This window comes from Periplaneta americana, chromosome 7, assembly GCF_040183065.1.
Source record: "Periplaneta americana isolate PAMFEO1 chromosome 7, P.americana_PAMFEO1_priV1, whole genome shotgun sequence".
Lineage (NCBI taxonomy): Eukaryota > Metazoa > Arthropoda > Insecta > Blattodea > Blattidae > Periplaneta > Periplaneta americana.
This window is the reverse complement of record NC_091123.1, coordinates 182,832,330-182,858,895: the sequence shown is the minus strand read 5'-3', so window position 1 is coordinate 182,858,895 and position 26,566 is coordinate 182,832,330. Positions and strand designations below refer to the sequence as shown.

General features: G+C 33.8%; 1 protein-coding gene across 3 annotated transcripts in view; it reads left to right on the top strand.

Annotated features, from left to right (window-relative positions):
- Positions 1–26,566, top strand: part of Cc2d2a (Coiled-coil and C2 domain containing 2A) — a 144,832-nt gene that overhangs the window by 54,199 nt on the left and 64,067 nt on the right. For all 3 annotated transcript variants that reach the window (XR_011333270.1, XM_069832033.1, XM_069832034.1), the window contains exons 6-14: positions 3,203–3,317; positions 4,505–4,672; positions 6,635–6,773; positions 10,986–11,103; positions 14,119–14,426; positions 16,317–16,635; positions 20,842–21,092; positions 23,773–24,015; positions 25,689–25,943. Coding sequence is in view for 2 of the 3 variants with exons in the window: in XM_069832033.1 (XP_069688134.1) it covers positions 3,203–3,317; positions 4,505–4,672; positions 6,635–6,773; positions 10,986–11,103; positions 14,119–14,426; positions 16,317–16,635; positions 20,842–21,092; positions 23,773–24,015; positions 25,689–25,943 (1,916 nt within the window). In the remaining variant the exon portion in view is untranslated. The remainder of the gene's footprint in view (positions 1–3,202; positions 3,318–4,504; positions 4,673–6,634; positions 6,774–10,985; positions 11,104–14,118; positions 14,427–16,316; positions 16,636–20,841; positions 21,093–23,772; positions 24,016–25,688; positions 25,944–26,566) is intronic.

Here is a 26,566-nt window from a genome sequence, read left to right as displayed (position 1 = left end):
TTGGTAAAGGGAAAATCTCGGAAAAAACACCCAACCAGGAAAATTGTCCTAACCATAATTTGTACCCAGGCCCTTTCATGTCACCGTTGGATATGCTAACCGTTACGCCATAGCAATGGACTACATTAGCACTTAGTAGGCCTACATTGGTTTTGAATTTTGGTTACTTATAGCCATCTAGTAAACACATCTACGTATTATGTTCCCGCAAAGGTTAAGTGTCACATTTATGTTATAACACATTTGTATAGGGATCAGGACCTGATCAGGTGCATTTTCTCTGTAAACGTTCAAATCCATTCTCCATTCGTACTCTTCTCAAAAAAATAAATACAACAATTTTCACATAATTTGCATTAAAAATCCCGATAATAAAAATTATAATAATGTGACCATGAAAATGAAGATATAGAATGATATAATTTAATCAAATTGTTCTTCTATAATGTAATTTTTTTATTGTACTCCAGTGAGATGTCTCAACAAAGTATGAAACTTGACATGACTTTCCTGGTCAGTGATGAATTCAGAGAGTGACCCGGATCCCCCCCCCCCCAGAGATTTCAAACTTTTTAAACTAAAAATATAGCTTATAATGTAAATAAACAAATGAAGACTACAGGAAGAAAAGGGGGAATGTCAAGATTTTCAGGAGAGCTAATTAAAAGTTCAAAACTAATTTATTCAAGAAGTGTGTTACAAATAATAAATACCACCATGTATTTTGAAAGGTGGTTAATCTAGTAATCAATATGTCCAATATGTTTTATTGTCGTCTAACCATAAACTTCCAATTTTTACATTATCTCAATTTTCACAAAAAAGTGACGTTCCCCCTTTTCTTCCTGTGATCTTCATATAATATATAAAAATATAATTTATACAATGTTACATTTCAATTTGATATGACTTTTAAATAATTAAAATAAATTATGTTATGTAGATAGGTTGTATTCGATCGTACTCGAGGTGTGTATTTTTTAAAGTCTGTGAAATGCATTTAAAAATGACATCGAAGTTCTTGAAAAACAGATGGGGTACTCATATCAGTATCTTTTAAAAACTTTAGAAATGCTACTGGAAGACGATGTCATTTAATGATCTAATCAGTGAATAATTACTACATGTCGGCTTACTAAAATATAGGGCGTTTATTTAAAAAGAATATTTGACATGTTTTACATAACAATATTAACACTTTTATAGTATAAATATATACTGAAGTCTGAATTCAACACTGTTCCTGCTGTTGTACGTACGGGTTTGACCACTGTCTTTTCTTTTCTACAGTACATTATTAAATTTATAATAAAATCATATTCAGAACCTTCAGATTCTGAGCTCAGATCCATCTGTGCTCCTCATGTCATATTCCCTTGAGGAAACGTGCTACACTACACTACAGTCCGGCCTGTTAGCTGTGTCGCAGGCCAGTGCAAGTTTGGTCCAGTTCGTATCCAGTGGCGCCTTACCTTAAACCCGAGTCACACGGGGATAGTTTACAGGAGTCAAGTGCTTGGAGCCTCTAAACTTGATGCTGTATTTGTGATCACACGGAGACATTAAACTTGAAACCACGCTTGAATAAAAGCTCACGCTGAATGTTGTATTCGTAGTGGTGTTTGAATTCTTGAATTCTGTTAATAAAAATCAATAGTGAACTAGCATTTTTATAGATAAACACAATATAATATTTGTTACTCAGTCAAATGACAAATCAATGTAACAACAGCAGCAGGTCGTCTCACATCTACATAACTACTTCAAACATAGGATGTTTTATAGTGATCTATACAGTTGCCACGTTCAAACGACACATAATTCATCACTCACTGGACTCTGCTGAACAAGAGTTCCACAGAATATTATGAAGTTTAATTACAACACTACGTGGTTTTAACATTATTTTAATTTTATGACCTGTAACATTACATTTTAATTATGGAGATGTTTTGTACATCATTAATCTTAAACAGTTTATCTACCACCAATGTAATGGCTACACTATTTGATATTGAGATATTGTATAATTGTGCCTGAAGATGTCTGAATGGGCGAAAACGTTTGCAATTTGTAATTCATGTATATAAAACTTAATGACCATATAATATAAGTCATTATTTTACATTGATTTGACATTTGACTGAGTAACAAATATTATATTGTGTTTATCTATATTAATTGACAATCTGAATATTTTCATCATGCTTTCTAAGGTAGCATTTTTAGTTTGGTGAAACTGAAGATGCCACCAGCACATATTAAAGCATGTGTGCAGCTAATTGGCGCCTTGTTGTTTTCGAAACCTTGTTCCATGAGTTCACTGACTAGTTTCTGGAAAAATAATTCCCGCTTGTTTTTATTGAGGTATTCTTTGTCACGTATATTCCATACAAGTTCATACTTCTCATACACTTGCAAAAACTTTATGATATCGTTGGAATTCCACTTAGGGGCGCTCATTATTAATTTACTTCGACAATAGGCCTAAAACTACAAATTTTCTACTTGCCAAGTTGCTACAAGTTAGCATTCACACGAGGCAAGTGGTGGAGAAAAGTTGGTCACGTGACGGGAAAGTGGACACAAAAGTTGACGGGTCGTCAACTCAAATTCTGCTTGACCACCAAGTCACAACTTGACTGTCTCGACCATATCACACGGGGAAAGTTGAAGGAAAGTCCACTTGCTCCAAGCACTTGACTCCTGTGAACCATCCCCGTGTGAATTAGCCTTTAAAGAGATTGATGGTGGCGGTGAGGGAAGTGGAAGTAGCAGTGGTGAAAGGGAAAGAGAATGAGGAAGAAAGAGATTTGAAGGAAAGAATAAGGAGGATAGTGTTAATACAGTCTAGTATATACAGTCACGAAGCTCAATACGTAGTAAATATGCATCCATAGATAGTTGCTAACCACTAGGATCGCTAATATCACCTCATTACAGACAATGCGAAATAGTACCTGCACAGTCTATTGTTCCTAACACCCTCACAATACAAGCTTCATGACTGTATATACTAGACTGTGGTATTAAAAAGTAAGAAAAAGAAAGGGGAAGGCGTTCAGAATGGGGAAGGAATAAGAAAAAGAGAACAATTTTAAGAAAGGAGAATAAGAAGCAAGAGAAAACTCGACTTTTTATTTGTGTTTAATAATTATGATGAATGATATTAATGTGTCCTTACACATTGACTATTTTCCAGGGTGCGAGTGCAGAGGCAGCTTATGACTTCTTCACGCAGGTATACGAGGAGGAAGAAATAGAGAAGGATGAGCCTCTTACAGCAACACCGACAAGCCCAGGTTCCCCTCCTAGAGGTGAGTGTCATATGAAGTCACGAGAAAAATCTTAATATATAAAAGTGAATGTGGGTATGTATATATGTATGTATGTGTGTATGTTCTCTATACAAATCTACACACTTTGACCGATGTGTGCCAAAGTTTGCACATTTAACCTTCATAACCAGGAGAAAAGCATAGGCTACATTAAAATTGTGCAAATGGACGTAAATTATTTAAAAATATAAAAAAATAAAAATAAATCAAATATTCATATATAATATTAAAATGCAAAATCTTCTACAGTCAATTGTTCTTTATTATTGTCTGTTGTATTCAACATCTACTTTTACGAGGCCATGGAAATTATAACACGAAATTAAATTACATTGTTGATACAGCATGATCTAAAATATAGAAGACAATTAATACAATAAGTATATTTACGCAGTCTAGGACCATAATATTATGAATTTCTCGATGCAGTTGTACATAGTGAGCAGGCTGTGTTTATCCAACTGAATTTTTTGAAACCACAAGGATTGCTATCACATATTTAATTTTAATCACATATTGAATACTTAATATTAAATCACCAATAGTATTATTGCGAAAAATATTGACCCACCAAAATTATCCAATGGAACAAGAATTGGGAGAAAAAAAGACTCATGAAAAACGTAATAGAAGTCACAATATTAACACTGTCAAAACGAAAGAAGATGTTTTTATCCCATGTAATCCTATGACACCCACTAAAATACCTTTCGATTTTAAGGAACTGCAATTTCAATGTTACTAGCATTTGTAATGACCAAAATAAATAAATAAACACACACACACATATACATACAAATTAAAAAACATTTGAACATATGGGACGTGATAAAATGTTTTCTTTCGCTGCCTGACCGACAGTTGTTTTAATTTGAGTTAATCCTTTCAGGCATTTGGCTAAGAAGTTCATTAATTCATCTAAATGATGCAATATGAAGATTTCATCTTTATGGACGAGGAAATCTTACTAAAACATTTCGTTTTGGTTGTCTATAGTTGAGTTTCTGAGATTTCCGAAAAGTCTAACAACCAGTTTAATTAAAAGAAGAAGGTGCTTTCAGCTAGTTATAATATATTACAGAAAGACAGCAATAAATCAGCACCAAGGAAATAGTTGATTGAGTTTGCCAGTAGTGGCAGTACAGTGAGATGTTGAATCTTTACAGAAGAAGAAGAAATTGAAAGTGGGGAGGAGCAGACAAAACTCGTGACTGCCGACTACTTGGGGCTACGGGATGAGTGGGAGCTTGTTCAGGTGGCAGAGCCTATCTACGTCAGAGAAGAGCAAGAGGCCAGGGAAAGAGAACTTTACTTTTCCCCCAGCACGGTTCCAGGTGATTCTGTTTATCGTTGTGCATAAACCAACAATATTCATGTTTTAGTTTGTCCACTTTGAGCAAGTTCTGTCCAGCTGTCCTTCTGAATGCCCCCCTCCCTCCAAATTAAAATTCCTGATGCTACCAATGGTGTGTCGTGAAATCTGGAATTCAACAAGGATCAGTTCTCGGACCTTTACTCTTCATGATCTATATTAATGACGTGACTAAAATGATGAAACACTGCAAATACCATATGTATGCTGAAGACTTGCAAATTTATTTGCATTTCCACCCTGACGGTACTAGTGACGCAGTAAACAAAATAAACGAAGACTTGAATTCGATTTTACTGTGGGCACACAAATTTGGATTAAGGTTAAATCCAGAGAAATCGCAAGCAATCGTAATGGGACATAATCGTCTACGAAGCACTCTTGATAGTAGTACTATACCACATATAATATTGAATGGGATTATTGTTAAATACAGTGAAACAGTTAAAAATCTTGGCATTTTTATGGATGGCGATCTAAATTGGAACACTCAGGTAACACACACTTGCAAAAAAAATATTTTCTCAACTTCACTCCTTGTTTCATATGAAAGAATTTCTACCACTTAGTCTAAAAAAGAATCTTATTCAGACGCTTGTAATGCCCCATTTTGATTATTGCGATTCCTTGCTAACTAATGTAAGTTCACTCTTAGCTGAGAGACTACAACGTGTTCATAATGTGTGCATACGATTCATCTGCAATACTCGTAAATTTGACCATATAACACCTTCCCTCCAGTTACTTTCATGGGCGTGTCTGAAGGAACGAAGAACAATACATTCACTGTCTCTTCTGTTTAGAATCATGCATACTTCTACTCCGAAATATCTGTTATCACGCTTTCAATTTCTTACAACTCTTCGAAACCGACATCAAGCACTTCTTTCTATCCCTCATCACAGAACGTCTCTATACTCATCCTCCTACACTGTAGAAATACCACGTCTCTGGAATTCGTTACCTAATGATGTCAGGGACTGCCGGACTTTATCACAATTCAAGATTAAATTGGAAAATTTTGTCTTATTTAATGCTTTTTAGGTATTGCTAGAAGTGTTGATTTGTGTTTTTTACTCTAGATTAAAATCGCAAGTTTCTTGTTTATGTTAGTTAATTACTTAGAATGGAATTAATTATGATACTTAATCACTCATTTAAAGTTTGTGTGACTGCAACCTGTGTATATTTTTGTGTGGCTTTACTTTGTTTATAGTGTTTTTTTTTTTTTTTTCCTTTTTATTTCTGTTATTGTATTTGTATTTCTGGTGGTGTGGAAGAGAAGGCCTGATAGCCTTAACTACACCAGAATAAATAAATAATAAATAAATTGCTATATTGAATACATATTAAACCCCTTAGTGGAAATTTAACTAAAATACCTTGCCATCTGTATTAAGATAAGCGTATAAACAATTGTGCACAAATGTAAGCGAAAATGATTAAAAAATAATAGATAAATTTCTATTCATACCGTACTTAAGATGAGACAGGAAGAGAAAGTCAAGATATAAATATTGGGTTGCTGTTGATTATAAATAAAATGTTAGAAGCCTTGACGTGTTATAGTAATGAATAGGTAGGGTAATGAAAAATGTTTTAGATACAACAAGGGTCGGTTGGTATTAAAAGTAGGTTTGTTTTTATGTGATAAAAATGAACAGACTACTACGAAGGGTCTATTTGTGTTATAGAAATATAAAAAATACAGTACACTTCTTCATAGAAAGTGTTGCTGGTACTTAATATTTTGAAATGTCACAATAAATTTTGTGTTTCTGTTCCAGTCTATTATTGTTCAAATTGAGTAAAATATATAGGCTATAGTAAGGCTAAATATAAGAAATTATATATTTAAATAATTTAATATTGTACCGGTACTTCGTATTAACATAAACTCTTGATATATGTTCATAACATGCAGTGCCTTTGGATGAAAAGCTGAATCCTGAACACGAAGTCCGTTATGCAGAAGATGAAGGCTTGTATGTGGGCACCCGTCTTCGTGTTGCCTACCGGAATAAAAATAAGTTGGAGCAACGTTTAGTTGCAAGTGGAGACAGGTGATCTTTATGTGCAGTACATTTTACATTGGCCATGAAAATACTTTATTCAGTACGTACTTATTAATGCATGTGTCTTTACAGAAATAAATAGGATTTTTCATTTTTCTTTATACTCTTATAACATTTATATATCACTGATTAACTTTCCAACTTCTTTACTGTGTTAATATTTAGCCATTTATTTGGCGATTAGTTTCGAAGTGTTGCTCTTCATTGTCCATAACCTATCGAAGCTAGTCGCCAGGTAAATTCTTAAATATTAACAAACTAAAGAAGTTGGAAAGTTAATCAGTGAAATAAGTTTTGTTAGAATCCTTAAACTATAAACCTACAGCATTCTGGCTAATTTATATATTTTCATTGAAATACTGAATAATGAGTATTCAATATGATATTGAATTTCAATAATGGAGAATGTTAATTTACATGAGTATTGAGTATTGAATTTCAATAATGGAGAATGTTAATTTACATGAGTATTCAGTATTGAATTTCAGTAATGGAGAAAGTTAATTTACATCAGTATTCAGTATTGAATTTCAATAATGGAGAAAGTTAATTTACATGAGTATTCAGTATTGAATTTCAATAATGGAGAATGTTAATTTACATGAGTGTTCAGTATTGAATTTCAATAATGGAGAATGTTAATTTACATGAGTATTCAGTATTGAATTTCAATAATGGAGAATGTTAATTTACATGAGTATTCAGTATTGAATTTCAGTAATGGAGAATGTTAATTTACATGAGTATTCAGTATTGAATTTCAATAATGGAGAATGTTAATTTACATGACTATTCATTATTGAATTTCAGTAATGGAGAAAGTTAATTTACATGACTATTCAGTATTGAATTTCAGTAATGGAGAAAGTTAATTTACATGAGTATTCAGTATTGAATTTCAATAATGGAGAATGTTAATTTACATGACTATTCAATATTGAATTTCAGTAATGGAGAAAGTTAATTTACATGAGTATTCAGTATTGAATTTCAGTAATGGAGAATGTTAATTTACATGAGTATTTAGTATTGAATTTCAATAATGGAGAATGTTAATTTACATGAGTATTCAGTATTGAATTTCAGTAATGGAGAAAGTTAATTTACATGAGTATTTAGTATTGAATTTTAGTAATGGAGAATGTTAATTTACGTGAGTATTTAGTATTGAATTTCAGTAATGGAGAAAGTTAATTTACATGAGTATTTAGTATTGAATTTTAGTAATGGAGAATGTTAATTTACGTGAGTATTTAGTATTGAATTTCAGTAATGGAGAAAGTTAATTTACATGAGTATTTAGTATTGAATTTTAGTAATGGAGAATGTTAATTTACATGAGTATTTAGTATTGAATTTTAGTAATGGAGAATGTTAATTTACATGAGTATTCAGTATTGAATTTTAGTAATGGAGAAAGTTAATTTACATGAGTATTTAGTATTGAATTTTAGTAATGGAGAATGTTAATTTACATGAGTATTCAGTATTGAATTTCAGTAATGGAGAAAGTTAATTTACATGAGTATTTAGTATTGAATTTTAGTAATGGAGAATGTTAATTTACATGAGTATTTAGTATTGAATTTTAGTAATGGAGAATGTTAATTTACATGAGTATTCAGTATTGAATTTCAGTAATGGAGAAAGTTAATTTACATGAGTATTTAGTATTGAATTTTAGTAATGGAGAATGTTAATTTACATGAGTATTCAGTATTGAATTTCAGTAATGGAGAAAGTTAATTTACATGAGTATTTAGTATTGAATTTTAGTAATGGAGAATGTTAATTTACATGAGTATTCAGTATTGAATTTCAGTAATGGAGAAAGTTAATTTACATGAGTATTTAGTATTGAATTTCAGTAATGGAGAATGTTAATTTACATGAGTATTTAGTATTGAATTTCAGTAATGGAGAAAGTTAATTTACATGAGTATTTAGTATTGAATTTTAGTAATGGAGAATGTTAATTTACATGAGTATTCAGTATTGAATTTCAGTAATGGAGAAAGTTAATTTACATGAGTATTTAGTATTGAATTTTAGTAATGGAGAATGTTAATTTACATGAGTATTCAGTATTGAATTTCAGTAATGGAGAAAGTTAATTTACATGAGTATTTAGTATTGAATTTTAGTAATGGAGAATGTTAATTTACATGAGTATTCAGTATTGAATTTCAGTAATGGAGAAAGTTAATTTACATGAGTATTTAGTATTGAATTTTAGTAATGGAGAATGTTAATTTACATGAGTATTCAGTATTGAATTTCAGTAATGGAGAAAGTTAATTTACATGAGTATTTAGTATTGAATTTTAGTAATGGAGAATGTTAATTTACGTGAGTATTTAGTATTGAATTTTAGTAATGGAGAAAGTTAATTTACATGAGTATTTAGTATTGAATTTTAGTAATGGAGAATGTTAATTTACGTGAGTATTTAGTATTGAATTTCAGTAATGGAGAAAGTTAATTTACATGAGTATTTAGTATTGAATTTTAGTAATGGAGAAAGTTAATTTACATGAGTATTTAGTATTGAATTTTAGTAATGGAGAATGTTAATTTACATGAGTATTCAGTATTGAATTTCAGTAATGGAGAAAGTTAATTTACATGAGTATTTAGTATTGAATTTTAGTAATGGAGAATGTTAATTTACATGAGTATTTAGTATTGAATTTTAGTAATGGAGAATGTTAATTTACATGAGTATTTAGTATTGAATTTTAGTAATGGAGAATGTTAATTTACGTGAGTATTTAGTATTGAATTTCAGTAATGGAGAAAGTTAATTTACATGAGTATTTAGTATTGAATTTTAGTAATGGAGAATGTTAATTTACATGAGTATTTAGTATTGAATTTTAGTAATGGAGAATGTTAATTTACATGAGTATTCAGTATTGAATTTCAGTAATGGAGAAAGTTAATTTACATGAGTATTTAGTATTGAATTTTAGTAATGGAGAATGTTAATTTACATGAGTATTCAGTATTGAATTTCAGTAATGGAGAAAGTTAATTTACATGAGTATTTAGTATTGAATTTTAGTAATGGAGAATGTTAATTTACATGAGTATTCAGTATTGAATTTCAGTAATGGAGAAAGTTAATTTACATGAGTATTTAGTATTGAATTTTAGTAATGGAGAATGTTAATTTACATGAGTATTCAGTATTGAATTTCAGTAATGGAGAAAGTTAATTTACATGAGTATTTAGTATTGAATTTTAGTAATGGAGAATGTTAATTTACATGAGTATTCAGTATTGAATTTCAGTAATGGAGAAAGTTAATTTACATGAGTATTCAGTATTGAATTTCAGTAATGGAGAAAGTTAATTTACATGAGTATTTAGTATTGAATTTTAGTAATGGAGAATGTTAATTTACATGAGTATTCAGTATTGAATTTCAGTAATGGAGAAAGTTAATTTACATGAGTATTTAGTATTGAATTTTAGTAATGGAGAATGTTAATTTACATGAGTATTCAGTATTGAATTTCAGTAATGGAGAAAGTTAATTTACATGAGTATTTAGTATTGAATTTTAGTAATGGAGAATGTTAATTTACATGAGTATTCAGTATTGAATTTCAGTAATGGAGAAAGTTAATTTACATGAGTATTCAGTATTGAATTTCAGTAATGGAGAAAGTTAATTTACATGAGTATTTAGTATTGAATTTTAGTAATGGAGAATGTTAATTTACATGAGTATTCAGTATTGAATTTCAGTAATGGAGAAAGTTAATTTACATGAGTATTTAGTATTGAATTTTAGTAATGGAGAATGTTAATTTACATGAGTATTCAGTATTGAATTTCAGTAATGGAGAAAGTTAATTTACATGAGTATTTAGTATTGAATTTTAGTAATGGAGAATGTTAATTTACATGAGTATTCAGTATTGAATTTCAGTAATGGAGAAAGTTAATTTACATGAGTATTTAGTATTGAATTTTAGTAATGGAGAATGTTAATTTACATGAGTATTCAGTATTGAATTTCAGTAATGGAGAAAGTTAATTTACATGAGTATTTAGTATTGAATTTTAGTAATGGAGAATGTTAATTTACATTATTTGTGGACGTGTGAGTAATTAGCCTCCATTTCCGAAGACTTAACATTCGTTGCATAGATGTAAGTGAAGATTAATACAACAGTTACGTACATTTACAGGAAATGGTTCGGTGATGATGGTGAAATCCTATCACAGCCAGACCCAAGAAGACTTGTTCCATTCCGTCCTCCCATGTTTGAGGATATCAACCCATTTCTGGATGTTGGATACAAACCGGTACCAGTAATCATTTTTGTGTTCTGAGAAATTGCTATTAGTTCTTTAAAACTTTATTGCTCTTTTATGACTTTATTTGTATATTTCATATAATTTCCACATAAGTTTTTGTTAATACAGTATAATGTGGTTTCCTGTTAGTAGTAATACTACTAGCATTTACTATGATGGTATTGCTGACATGGTCAGATTTTCACAGCATGTTCATATGTGGCTTTTTTTTTTTTTTTTTTTTTTCCCCCACTATAGCTTCATTTTTGCCTTCCTTATCACCACATTATGAAAAAATGCGACCTTAGCAGCCAGTATAACAACCTTACATGTTACATGGCTTTCTTTACCAACAACTTGACTTACCGCAAGGATTGCCAGATGTCCTGATTTGGCGGGACATGTCCCGATTTTCATATAAAAGTCCCGAGTCCCGCTTCGATTCGAGGCGGGACGCAGAAAGTCCCTCCTTTAGGAAATTAACGTCTCTTGTATAATTGTATCGTTACCTAGTAACTATAGTGTTCTAGGCCTAGATAATTATAACAAATTTAAATTAATTTACTTAACAATGTAGGTTTTTATATTGAAAAAAAAAAGGCTGCAAAAGGGTATCTGTCGGATACAGGGGGGAGAGCCATTAATCCTTCCCATTGAAGGCTTTAAGGAGCCAACCTGGACAAATACCCAACGACCCATCCCTACCTTCCCGTGGTGCAGCTGTTAGTAAGCATAATTTTACAAGCTGAACTAAAGGGAGGGGCTACTCATCAATTAGCACTGGTCAACTTGATGAGTTAATGACTGAATTTGGTATAATTTTCCTCTACTCAATACCTAATTCCCTCTTTACCCTTTCCTATCCAGTCCTCTGACTGAACTCTTACTTTCTTCGACCCCGACGGCATTAGAGCATTCGAGGCCTAGGGGTTCATTTCCCTTTCCTTCCTCCTCTTTCTACTTTTCTGTTCCTAGTGCTGACCTGCTATGGCACTAAAATCGTCCTCCAGTGGCTTAAGGAGGGAAAGCTGGTGATCAACAAGATCTCCCAGCTAGGTCCAATGGTCCCGTCGACCAACAGCAGGTGTGGTCCTCCAGACATTCTGGGTGTTGTGTGTGAATGACGTAGCCACCAAAACGTTAAAATATGGTGTTCACTTAAATCGGCTACAACTTGCCATTTTTCACTCCAATATGAAATGAGTACCATTAAGGTAAAATTATCCAGAGGTAAAATAGTCCCCCAATCGGATCTCCGGGCGGGGACTACTTTAATGGTACAGAATCAAATATATCAGTCCCCTAACTGTCCATTATGCAACTCAAACCAAGAAATGGATTCGGAACACCTCAAAATCTGTGCTTCAGTGGCTGGTCATGATAATATCTTTGAAAAATATTGGTGCAAGAGGTCAAATGACTTCATTGTCAAATGCCTGGCATTAGAAAACAACAACAACATATTGGAAAAAAAAAAACGAATATTTTGACAAGTGTAAGGTTTGTAACAGCTAACACCTAATTCATTGGTGAATATAATATTTCTAAACATTTAAAAAGAGACGTTCATCCCAAATGCATGGCAAAGGGAATGGAAAAAGCTTGTTGAAAATGCTAAAATCCAGTAATAAATATGAAGGAAGCTCTGAAAATGTATACTGCACGGTATGTTAAATTATGGGTTTAGAGCAGTAATAAGTCATAAAATAAATATGAATTCAGGTTTCAGTAAATTTTATGTTATTGTTATCAATTAAGAAACATTGAAATTTAAATATTTTGTCACATCTGGTGCCATCTTTTGCAATTTTTGTTTTGGAATTAATAAAACACAGCTGGGGAAATCCATGAGACAGAACTACTATTAAGTCATTAAGTTAATAATTTGGCATAACATATTGTTGCCACTAGTCCTTCAGAAAGATGCCAGAGAAACATGATGTAACTTGCAGCCAGATAAATATTGTTTTGTGTTGGAAACATGTATCTACAATATGTTTTTTTAAATTTAAATTTAAATTTTCAGATTCATATTAATTTCTTCAACTGTATGTATGTAAAGGGATATTTTTATTTCGTTTTTTTGTTTATTTTTTTTTTGTCGTGATGATTATGTCAACTTTGCCCATATTCATACCATTCATTCTTTAAAATAAAACGTAAGTACTGTATATTATGATGAAAAAAGAATGTTCCTCTTTGGTAGATCTAAAATGTGGCAATCCTGCTTACCGCAAACTCAAAGATTCCCCCCTCCCCTCTATTCGTCTTTTTATTTAGAGATTTAACTAATTAATGTATTTGCATGTATCTCAGTGGCAGTTCCTAAATTAGTTGTAAGTTTGCACAGCCAGCACCTTTATCATCACCTTTATTATAATATTTTAAATGAATCGAGATTGACTTATTACTTCTCTCAATACCAAATAACTTTTTCTGAGCAGTAATTTGTTTAACAGTGACGTCCTTCACTTCCATTCAGTCCAGTGAGGTGTGTAATTGCTCCGCCATCCATCTGACGATTAGAATTCTGCATCCTTTTGGTTAAACGTTATTTCTCTATTTTCCTAAGAACCTTATTCTCAAACACCCTTAATCTCTGTTCCTTTCTCAAAGTGAGAGTCCAAGTTTCACAACCATACAGAACAACCGGTAATATAACTGTTTTATAAATTCTAACTTTCAGATTTTTTGACAGCAGACTAGATGACAAAAGCTTCTCAACCGAATAATAACAGGCATTTCCCATATTTATTCTGTGTTTAATTTCCTCCCGAGTGTCATTTATATTTGTTACTGTTGCTCCAAGATATTTGAATTTTTCCACCACCTCTTCGAAGGATAAATCTCCAATTTTTATAGGTCCATTTCGTATAATATTCTGGTCACGAGACATAATCCTATACTTTGTCTTTTCGGGATTTACTTCCAACCCTATCGGCTCTGTGGCTACTGCCGCAATTAATTTGTCGATCTATTTTTGAGATATATAAACTGACTTCCGTGTGTTGTGTACAATTTCAGGCTGCAATTAGTGATTTTGAGAACAAATACATTGTACAACCTGGAGACATTGGAGTGGAGGATCGCTATTTGTTAGACGTGGACATCTGTTCTGTGTCATTTACTCACCATCCACTGTTCAGTCGAGAGCATGTTTTGGCACAGCGAGTCAGTGAATTATATCTCAAGTATAATCAACGTATACAACTAGGACAAGAGCAGAGATTGGCTGGCCGACTAGAAGCCTTACGTAGGGCACGGGACAGTTTGAAGAAAACTCTAGAACAGACACCTGACGCGAGCCAACAACAGCTGGAGCGACTGCAAAAGTGAGTAGTTTGGCATAACGAATTGTGTGTAACATTTGAAGATTCTGCTAGCACAAGGAATCAGACTGTGAACTGTACTGTGTTCATATGTTATGACATTGACTTATATACAGTTGTAACAAATGAAAAAAAAAAGTCACATAATGTAGCTATTTAAATGATTTAAATACGGTGTGATCGAGAAGTCTCTCTTCAGTGCTTGTGTAGTCATGGTGTAGCTGAGAATCCACTAGGCAGAGAATTCAAGAGGCAGCACTGGCCGCTAAGCATATGATGGACTGGGGATGTGAGGTTGTCAAACCGGATTGAATGGGGGAGTGCCAACTTTCTACAGGGTTACTAGAACTAATGAAGCTGCAGAGGGACTTTTCGATCGCACTGTACGATGAGGATTTCCAAAATAAAATAATTATATTGTCTTTTTAATAGTGGTAATAGTACCATTTTCTACTCAATTTGCTATTTTGAACCACTATAACAGCTGTTACTTGAAAAATAATATTTTTGATTTATTACATATTTAAGCACAAAACCCAGACCACCTCTGTGGTGTAGGGGTCAGCATGCTGGTCTCTTACGCAGAGGGCCCGGGTTCGATTTCCGGTCGGGTTGAATTTCCTGGTTGAGGTTTTTCAGAGTTTTTCCTCAACGGTAAGGCAAATGCCAGGAAATTTGGGCCACAACATCCCTGAAAATCACTGGCCTCATTCATCACCGAAATCATATTCATAACAAATCAGTAATATATATATATATATATATATATATATATATATATATATATATATATACACACAGTCGCCATCTAGTTCACAACAATAGAACCAATCTCAACAATAGTACATAGGCCTTCGGATTTCAACCAAAGATTAACTCGCGATATGACCAAAGATGTTAAAGCGAGTATAAATAACAGCGAGAGAGAAAAAACCTGAAGTTATTGGTAGAAAAAAATCCTAAATTAATTAAAATCGATGTCGAAAATGATTACCAAATTTTTATTATTATTATTAGTATTATTATTATTATTATTATTATTATTATTATTATTATTATTATTATTATTACTACACCACCTCATTCTAGTGCCGAGGTCATGGAAAGCATGGGGCTCTACCTCCATTCCCCCCCCCCTGTGATAGGGATACCTTTACCTTTTTACCTTTATTATTATTATTATTATTATTATTATTACTACTGTTGTTATTATTGTTATTACTACCATTGCTACTGCTGCTGCTGCTGCTGCTACTACTACTACTACTACTACTACTACTACTACTACTACTACTACTACTACTACAATTACCACTTACACTTACACTACCACCACCACCACCACCACCATGACTACCACTACCACTACCACTACCACCACCACCACTACCACCATCTTCTTCTTCGTCATCATCATTGTTGTTGTTATATTTATCTGTAAATTAATTCAGATACTAATACATACAGTGACAACGCTTTTTGGTTCTTTTAAGTATTCTGGTTATTGTATTGTGTTTGTGTTTGGTAAAAGATTTTAGATAAGGGCACAAATAGCCATAGTAGCTGACGCACCCTTTTTAAACCCCACTAACTAACTAATTAACTAATACATATGTTTATCATAAGAGTTAAGTCAATTCATTTAGGAGCAAAGAAATGTACAAAGAGAAAGACATCAACTTCATTCCATTCGTGGTGTGGGATATGAATAAGCATAGAAATTAATGTATCATTTTTCCTTAATATATTCCAATCTATCTACATAAGCAGACAGACAGACGGACAGACAGACGATTGGACAGAGAGAGAGAGCCAACATACCAAAAACTCTGTGTTCATTGTTTCACAGTACTTTAAAAAAGCTTTTTTAAATATTCATTTGCTTGTTTACAGATATATAACTGAGATTCGCGAGACACGTCGCCAAAGACAAGCAGAAGGATACAATGATCGGAAAATATTAAGCAAGTTGCTGACTACATGGCGTGACCTAAAGAAACTGAGAGAACTCCAGGGATATACGTCCACTCCTCTACGACTGCAGATCCATAAGGAGTTTGCAGAAGACCCGGCTGCAGAGAGCAGATTGTGGGATGAAGAAATCCGGAAAGAAATAGAGGAACTGGAGGAGGAGTACCAAGAGGAATATAACAAGCAATTGGACGAATACACAGAAAAGCTAACATTATGGAAAAAGAGAAGAAAGGCAATGGCAAGTCTCACATTTTATTTATTAACGTACTTGTAATTCTTGTATTTTTGTGCCATAATAATGGTCCTCCTTGATCGTCCAGTTAAGTAGCTACAGCAGTAATATCCAGGGCTGACATTAGGCCTACTCCATTCATCCACTCTTGATAATGGATGTCCAATAGCAGCCTGTAGATTTTAAATATTTATTTTATCTGTCTAATGGCTAGTACATGATATTTACTGTCATTGACTGAGGGAAAAACAAGAAAGTGGTGAACAAAACTACGGATAAAGTACTTAAAAACATTCGGGCTCTGGCTTCCCAGTAGCGGTCGACTTCCTTGGAGGATTTCAGAGCAGAGCATTTTGCAAGATGTTGTCTATCCATGTCTTCCTGTTGATGGCACAAAATGCAGGATGCTGATGGAAGGATGCCAAGACGATTGAGGTGTTTACCCAGGATGTCATGTTCAGTGTTAAGACGAAAGCTTGCAACTGCCAGTCTTCTGGGTTCAGGAGGCATATCCTTCAGTAATTTCCTACGTTGTCGCGAAATGTTTATGTCCAGTTCTTGTTGGTGATTATTTTTTTGTAGTTGCTTGATATATTGTTTTACTGAGCTGAATGACAAAGGTTTCCGTGGGTTTATTTTCTGATTGGCACACTTCTTAGCTAATGTGTCAGCCTGTTCATTCCCATATAGGTTACAATGTCCTGGGATCCACTGTAACACAACTGTTTTGCCATGTTCTTTTAAAGTTGCAAGTATTTTTTGACAATTATTGATTTGTTCTGTGTAGGGGTGGTGAGTTTTATTTATGGACAAAATGGCTGCTTTTTGAGTCCGAGAGGATGACTGCGTTTGTGAATTTATCCATATGGAATAAAAGTTGATTTAAGGCAACATGTATAGCTTCAATTTCTCCATTTATACCAATGACTCAAAAACAGATTTTAAATATTGTGAGGCACATAAAATTTAAATTTCAATCATGCCATAAATAGAAGCTTACCTGATATTTCAGTTGTTATATGTAAATTTCAGTCTATTAACTTTTACTGCAGGAGGTTCCTGGTCTGGCCACCAATGGCAGTACTTGACACATAGATGTAATTACTTTTAAACCGAACTCCAATTCTGAAGTAATCCTGGATCCCACAGTCCAGTTTGAATCTCATTGTGGCCAGCCAAAAAAGGATCAATCAATCAATCTTCTTAATGTATCCAGCTGTTTGCTGACAACATAAAGTCCGCTATAGTCCACTGTAGTCTATTCAGTTGTTGTTTTTCACGAGAAATGAGGGGTATTTTGATCAGTGTTCATTATAGATGCTTGTTGCTAGTAGCCAGAGTTGGGGTGTAGTCAATATATACTGCAGGGCTGTGTCTTCTGCAACTGGTACTGATGATTTTAATTTACCTCTTTTGTGGTTTATGGATGGACAGTATAGAAGAATGTGTTCCAGATCTTCATCATGATTATTACACCACAGACAAGTAGGATTATCAGAAATGAAGAGTCCACTGCAAGAATGATGGATATCACTTTCTTGTCGAAAATGAATCAAGACTGTCAATGCATAGTTTAAGACATATAGAATGTACATAGAGAGTTACATGGCATTAACACTGATAGTCATTGTCCAGTAATGATCGGAAAATCACAGTTAAACTTTGAGCGCTAAGCATTTCAAACTTTCAATTGCTTCTCCTGCAAATTGTATTCCAAATGACATCCATCATTCTTGCAGTGGACTCTTCAAATGTAAAATCGGTGTAGGTACAATTGTGTGACAATGTAACCTGTTCTGGCTCCTGTTAAAAATGTTTAAACATGTCTGGGCAAGTTTTTGTACATTTCCAGGTCATTTGGTTTCTTTTGTACAGACTGTAGATTTTTTCCTTTGTCAGAAGAAAGCCAATTGTTCTTAATGAACGAACAATTCAAACCTCAGTAAATAATCATTTATCTTTATTCAAAAAAATTACAGATGGTATACCTCAAGGTTGTGTTTTAAATTTATTTAATATAATGTTACATGACTTACCTGATGTTGTTCCACCTGAGGTAAAAATAAGTATCTATGCAGATGGTGTTACAATATGGGCTACGAACAAAGATCCAGACGGATCATTAAGAGTTATACAAACAGCTGTAAATAATATTAGTAATTGGGCATCCAAATGGAATCTATCTATCTCACAATCAAAAACTGAATATATGAGGCGCATCCAGAAGATATAGCTTAAAAAACTATAAACCTCATATTTATTTGAATAATGAAGAAATTCAGTACAATCCAACTCCTAAGATCCTGGAATTAATTTTTGATGAAAAACTTTTAGCCAAAAAAGGATAATTTTGAGAAAAAAAATCTATATGTGTCCCTACAATTAATTATAACAAATTTAAATACAATTTAGGAAATTTGACAGTGACTGGATTGATGAGTGGAGCACAGGGAACCATTCCAAAATTTCTTGCTATAGTCCCGTCGCTCTAATTTCTGGCAGCCAATCACATTGCAGGTCGGCTACATTTAAACATGTGCGTCTTGTGATTCGCTGATGAAAATGTTAAGCATTTCTTAAGGCTCGATAAATACTTAATATAATCGCCCGCCATTTTGGCTCTTCTGTTGGCGTTCGCAGAAAGCACATGAAGACGTTATTTGCCGCTCAATTATTTGCTGAATTACAGTGCGTTTGATTTATTATCATAGGAGCTACGACATGATAATGTTTAACGGTGTGGCAAATAGATTTCTCTTATGGTAGCTCGGCAACGAAAGAACAAAAATGGCGAACGATACTACCTACCTAGACTTTATAGAGCCTTCACTTCCTAAGACGTAAGCAAAGAGGAGGAGTCACGCCGGGAATAACAGCGTCGCGACTATAGTTTCTGGACATCAGTGGGATTAAAGCATTCTTAGGCTATTAAGGAGGAACTCCTTTATGGATCTAATTAATTTGTTAATTTTTGAATTGATTAACGTTTATTATGCCAATATATACGATTTTTTAAAATTGTAAACCTGATATTTCAGTTCGTCAACATAACATTTTATATTCACTCAATTTAATTGTTTATAGCACTTTGTTCTTGTGGCATCCCTTCAATAAGGGATGTTTGTAGCAATAGACTACTATAATAAAAATGCTTTCTGAAATCTGTAATGTTCACTCAATCAATCAATCAATCAATCAATCAATATTCCCATCATTCCTAGGTGGAACATAGGGCTCTCAGAAAGCTTCTCCATCTGACTCTATTCCTGGCCAACGCCTTGATCTCACTCCATGTCTTCCCCATCGTTTCTGCTTCTGTGAGAACAGTTCGTTTCCATGTTATCTTGGGTCTGCCAGTTCCTCTGCTGCCCTGTGGATTCCAATCCAATGCCTTCCTGGCAGGGTCATCTGGAGGTCAGCGAAGTGTATGTCCCAGCCATCCCCACTTCCTATGCCGAATTTCAAATTCAACTGGTTTTTGTTTAGTTTTTAACCAAAGGTTTTCGTTGGATATCTGGACCGGCCAGAATATTTTTAATATGTTTCTCAAACATCTATTAATAAAAACTTGTAGTTGATTGATAATAGTTTTATTATTTTCCAGGTTTCACAGCCATATAAAAGCACAGATTTGACATTTGTGTTAAAAATTCTCAGTTTAGTATTTATTGTATAGGCAGCACTCTTCCATATAGGCCTTAGCAGCCCAAAGGCATATCTTGCCTTCTTTATTCTTACTCTCACATCGCTATCTGTACCATCATTCTGGGAGACTATACTGCCTAGATATGAGAATTCCTTCACATTTTCAATTACGCCGCTGCTTAGAGTTAGAAGAGTAGGTTGATTGGTACCTATGCGCAATTCTTTGGTTTTATTAATATTAATTTGAAGACCCACCTTCTGTGCTTCCTTTTCCAATTGGTGCAGTTTGGCTTTCATATCTTTAAAGGAATGAGCTAAGAGACAGATATCATCTGCATAGTCTAGATCTTCTAGTCTACCGGAGAGCCCCCAACAGATTCCTCTAGGGGAAACATTCACTCTTAATCTGTAATGTTGGACAGCATTTTCTTCTATACAGGCAGAAAATTGAATACTCTATGGATATTTGCATATCAATTCTTATTTTTCATAGATGGGTTTCTTAAATTACCTATTATATTATGTTGTATAATTTAATTTGTATAAATTAATTATCTCATATTTCAGCGGGAAGCAAGAAAGAAGCGCCAGAGAGCAGCAGAACAGTTAATAGAGAAAGAGTCTGACGAAGAAACAGAGGTAGAAGAAAGTTTGAAGTCTGAGGATGAGCCGAAGCCTCCTGCAAAAGTGGATATGGGAATTGTGAGATCGGAGGCCATGGAGAAATTTTCTCAGTCCTTCCGTCCACCAGGAGAACCGAAACTGTATTTGGAGCTGTCAACTAACAGTCATGTCGATCAAAATCCTTCCTATCCCAAGTGAGCATAATGCAAGTCATGTAACTACTGAACTGTTTAATAATCTAATTTCTCCTAACAAATTTAATGGAAGTGGTGTAGCTATATTACAAGATCTCAATAAAAATCACCATATAGTTATCCTAGGTATAAATCCCATTAAAGCTTTATTAATCAACATTAACATTAGCTTTACCTTTATGAATTACACTATCTACCAAAAAGTAATTGGGCACTGTTTTTGCCCCTTTAGAGCCTCTTGTTGCTATAACAGCAGCCACCCTGTCAGGCATGCTCTCCACTAGTTTGTGTAGGATATCCACTGGAATGCGTCGCCATTCCTCTTACAACATGGCACTCAGACAATGGAAGTTGGACCCATGTTTCGGCGGCTACTATGCAGTGGTATGCAGACAATAATGTTCACCGGTTGGACTGGCCTGCACAGAGTCCTGATCTCAATCCCATTGAGCACCTTTGGGTTGAAATGGATCAGTGATTGAGGTCTCGGGAGTTGCGGTCATCTTCCATTGTCCAACTGAGCGCCATGTTGCAAGAGGAATGGCGACGCATTCCAGTGGATATCCTACACAAACTAGTGGAGAGCATGCCTGACAGGGTGGCTGCTGTTATAGCAACAAGAGGTGGTACCACGAGGTTCTGAAGGTGCAAAGCAGTGCCCAATTACTTTTTGGTAGACAGTGTATATTTGTATTATTTGGATGAATTGATAATACTCAAGATATATTTGCCCTAACATTAAACAGTTTTCGATTCATTTTCATGCATAGTTACTAAACTTGAGCATTTATTTTAAACATGAAAAATATCTGATCTTATTTCCAGCAGGTCTTATAATTTATTTTCATTGCAGTCGTAATTGATGTTCACTTTATATCGTCGCCTGAATGCAAGAACTAGGTAACTCGAAATTTGCGTTTTTTAGTTACCTCTTTTATAGGATAGCAAAAATCGCACAAAATGTAATCCATGATCTAGGTAACTGATCGAACAATACCAGCGACATCTATTTTCCAATATAACAAATAGGTACAAGAAAACGAGACATATTCCTTAGTGCAACAAGTAAGTAAATAGGCAATGTCACAAAATATGAAAAATAAAGTTACCTAGTTCTTGCATTCAGGCGACGATATTATATTTTATAAAGCTTTATATTAAGTTTTCTCTGACTAACATTTATGTTAATAGATTACTTGTATTAACGCAGTATTAGTCTTGAAAGATTGATTCATATTCTAAAACATATTTTAGTGAAACTGGGGCAAGAAAATCTGCTACAGTAAAACTGTATATTATTGTGCCATTTTTACTTGAAAAAATGTGTCGTAAATAGTTTTCAATAACCTAAAACTTAGTATAGTAATATTAAAATATGCATTTAATGTGTGTGCGTGTGTATGTGCGGTCATGTGTGTACGTACTTGCGTGCAGATACACATACACATAGATAGCCAAAAGTCACTGTAATCCACGAATTGCATAGATATAGAGTGCGAATTAACGGGGATGGGTGGGATTTCCCCCTGTTGGAAAATTATACCCCTCTCATAAATTCATATGAACATCCCTGCCAGGGATAACGTCTATCTCCCCCCCCCCCCCTCATAAAATAATTGTTTTTAAATACGAGTGTACTTTATAAAGTACAGTATAAAGTAAGCAAAGAAAATAATATTGATGTATTATCACCGGCAAGCTGACAACAATCAATAACTTAGGAATTACACATCTTATCTTAAGCCTGCTCACGGATATAATTATTATCAGTGAGGGTAGTGGGAAAAAAACCAGAGGCGGTATGCTATCCCAAGGTTTTTCTCTGGCATACCCCCTTCCTTACAACATAGACATAAATGATGTAGACAATAAATTGTCTCGTCCAGTCAGTAACGCGAATTTTTTAAGCTTACACAACACATTAGCCTATATTTCTTAATAAAATAATTTCAAGTTATTTCATTTATTTACTAGATCATATTTTTACAATGTTCTTTGAGACTTGTCATTTAAAATAATGTTAAAGCTTCAAAATGCCTTACTTAATTATTAATAAAAGGTGCGACAAAAAAAAAATGACATTCACTAAATTGGCAACAATGGCCAACACAAGCTAAGTCCACAGCCTTCTATACTTGAAATACTACCGTTGTAAGCATTCTAGGAGTTGAGCTTATCAAATAAGCGTATTTAAATACACACTGAATACAGTTCCAGAAGGCTGCGGTATAGATTTACGAAGAAAACAGATAGTACTCTTTGCTGTGAAGAAATGTATAAACAAATTTTTATGATCACATTTTTTCAGTGACGGCATGTCATTTTTCACTAACGGTATGTTTTCTGACCATAGAAACCGGTAGCGGTATTCCATACAAGCAACTCAGTGCAACCAAATGTTGAGCCGTATAGAACGGGGATGATAATAATAATAATAATTTTATGTGTGTTATTCTCTATTTAGGATTCTATCCCCCCCCCCTCGTTAGAAATCTTAATTCACACCCTGCATAGATATGATCATTAAATTCCAAGTTGGAGGGATTTTCTGTGATTTATCCAAAGTATTTGACTCTATAAATCATAAAACAACAAAGAACAGCTTTACTTTATATTTATTGTCAATTAAGTTAATAGCTTGCTTAGCATAGTATATGAATTTTTCCTTGCATACATACAGTGAGCAACAAAGAAGAGCAGCCGTTAAAAGATGTGATGTCTACGTGAAAATATTTTACAATCAGAAGGAAGTATGCAGCTCCCGTCCACAGCCACTTGGTTCAAGATTCAACGTCTCAATAGGACAGCTGTTCTCAATCCGTATTCTGCAGTGGCCAGAGAGTCTCAAGGTGGAGATTCATGAGGAGGGCGGAACGCTTGCCCACCATCTCGTTGCTGAGCTATATATCCCATTTCCTAGCAGGTGAGACTTCTTCATTACTTTAAAATTGTCATATAAACATAACAAAATTACTTAAATAACACTACCCAACACAAAAAAAAAGTCATACCTCCGCGATAAAAAATAGATCATTGATTAAAGTTCACGTTAACACTTTGTTTGTTAAAAACATAAAATTACTTAGTCATATGTTTAAAAGTGTTAAAATTTTGAAAAAGGTATATACCTTCGACAGACAGCCCGTTTCGACGTTATGTCACGTCTTCATCAGTGTCTCCTGAACTACTAGTGATCTTGAATTCTGCGATGTGCATTTGTCGATAGTAGGGGTGGGGGCGAATCCAGAAATGCATATAGAGTGTTAGTTGGGAGACCGGAGGGAAAAAGACCTTTAGGGAGGCCGAGACGTAGATGGGAGGATAATATTAAAATGGATTTGAGGGAGGTGGGGTATGATGATAGAGACTGGATTAATCTTGCACAGGATAGGGACCGCTGGCGGGCTTATGTGAGGGCGGCGATGAGCCTTCGGGTTCCTTAAAAGCCATTTGTAAGTAAGTAAGTAAGGGGTGGGGGCTGGTTGTTTGTGTGGGTGTTGAACTGTAATTGTGTGTTAAGTATATGTTGTGGGTATGTTATTGTATGTTTATATATTTCGTATTGTTCTAGGATGTTTAACTGTGAACTTTTTGGTGTAATGTGTAAAATTTCCATATGTTTCTATATTATTGTAGTCATGATTATTGTTGATAATGTGGTCTGCATAATTTTATGTGATGTAGGGTTTGGTTACAGCTTTAATGTGTTCATTATATCTTGTGTGAAAGGATCTTCCTGCCTGTCCTATGTAAAAATGTGGGCAACTATTGCATTTTAGTTCGTAAACTCCAGTTGAATTATATTTATTTGAATGTTTAATGTGATTATTTAGATATTTCTGTATTGTATTATTTGTTTTGTAAGCTATCTTGTATTTTAGTTTTCTGAATGAAGTTGCAATTTTGTAAGTATTGGTATTGTGATATGTTAATGTTATGTATTTATTCTCGCGTGGTGTTTGTTCTGTTTTTGTTTTGCCTTTTTTTATTAGTCTGTCTAGTATGTTAGGGTTATATCCATTGTCTTGTGCTATATATTTTATTGTGTTTAATTCTTCAGTGTAGTTGTCATTGTTCATTAATCTGTGTGTCATTGTACGGAAAGCTGCATGTTTATGTTGTATGGGATGATTTGATGAATCGTGTATATGTGTTGTAGTTGTAGTGGGTTTCCTGTATATTTTGAATTCGTGTCTGTTATTTGTTTTGGTTATGGTGATGTCTAAGAAGTTTATAGCTTGGTTATGTTCTGTTTGTATTGTATACTTTAATTTGGGATGTATTTTGTTGAGTTGTTGATGTAGGTTTTCTATTGTCTTTTGTTTCCATTATATAGGACTATTATATCATCTACATATCGATGCCAGTACACTACATTATTTTCTCTGGGTGTTTATTGTTGTCGGTGTTTAGTATGTGTGTTTGTTCTGTGTTGCGAATAACACATACACAATTCATCAAATTCATTCAACGAAAAAGTTGCGCTGATTTTGAAAATCTCCATAGAAATATCCTATCATGAGGACGAAACAGACAAAGTGTCTCAATCTTGAAATCAGATGATAATGGCAATGATCACAATGATCTTATTTTCAGTGACAAAACGCTGCAGAACTGTTCACTAGAACGCCATGAATTCAGCAGCAACCAAGTGTTGACATTTAACCATGCAGGAGTTGGCAGTGGCACTTACCTTTGCCCATTCCCTGAAGGAAGCAACAAAGAAGTCACTTGTTTGAACACATCAGGTGTGCTTGTGTGCCGAGTGGGCTGGGGAGTAAATAGTGTTCAAGATGGAGGAGAAGAGAAAATACTTTGTCCACCAGAAAAGTACTGGACCAAGGAACGGAGGTTAGTGATTCATACATTTTCTTCAATGTATCTAACTGTTGTCTCTTGTAACTATTTAATTTTACATTATCTAAATTATCAATCAATCGTCTTAATGTTGTTGTTGTTTTCTAATGCCAGGCATTTGACAATAAAGTCATTTGACCTCTTGCACTCCAATATTTTTTAAAGATATTATCATGGCCAGCCACTGAAGCACAGATTTTGAGGTGTTCCGAATCCATTTCTTGGTTTGAGGTGCACAATGGGCAGTTAGGGGACTGATATATTCCAATTCTATGCAGGTGTTTGGCCAAACAATCATGGCCTGTTGCCAATCTAAATTTCAATTTTTGGAAATATTCAACATTTGTTTCCTCCATTACTGTATCTTGTACAATAATGAAAATTGCTATGTATAAAACAATGTCCTTCTGCTATATGAAAAAATATTTTTACTATTTAAAAAAAATATATTTATATATTTTTTTCAAAGTTCGCAGTTCACTGTGCAGTGATGAAGCATTTCCCTCATAACTCATAAACTTGTTAACATTTTCATTTTCTCTCTCTTTTATTTTATTGCTGAAACTCATGTTTACAATATCATGCTCTTTCAACTACATTCCTTAATAAGTAATATT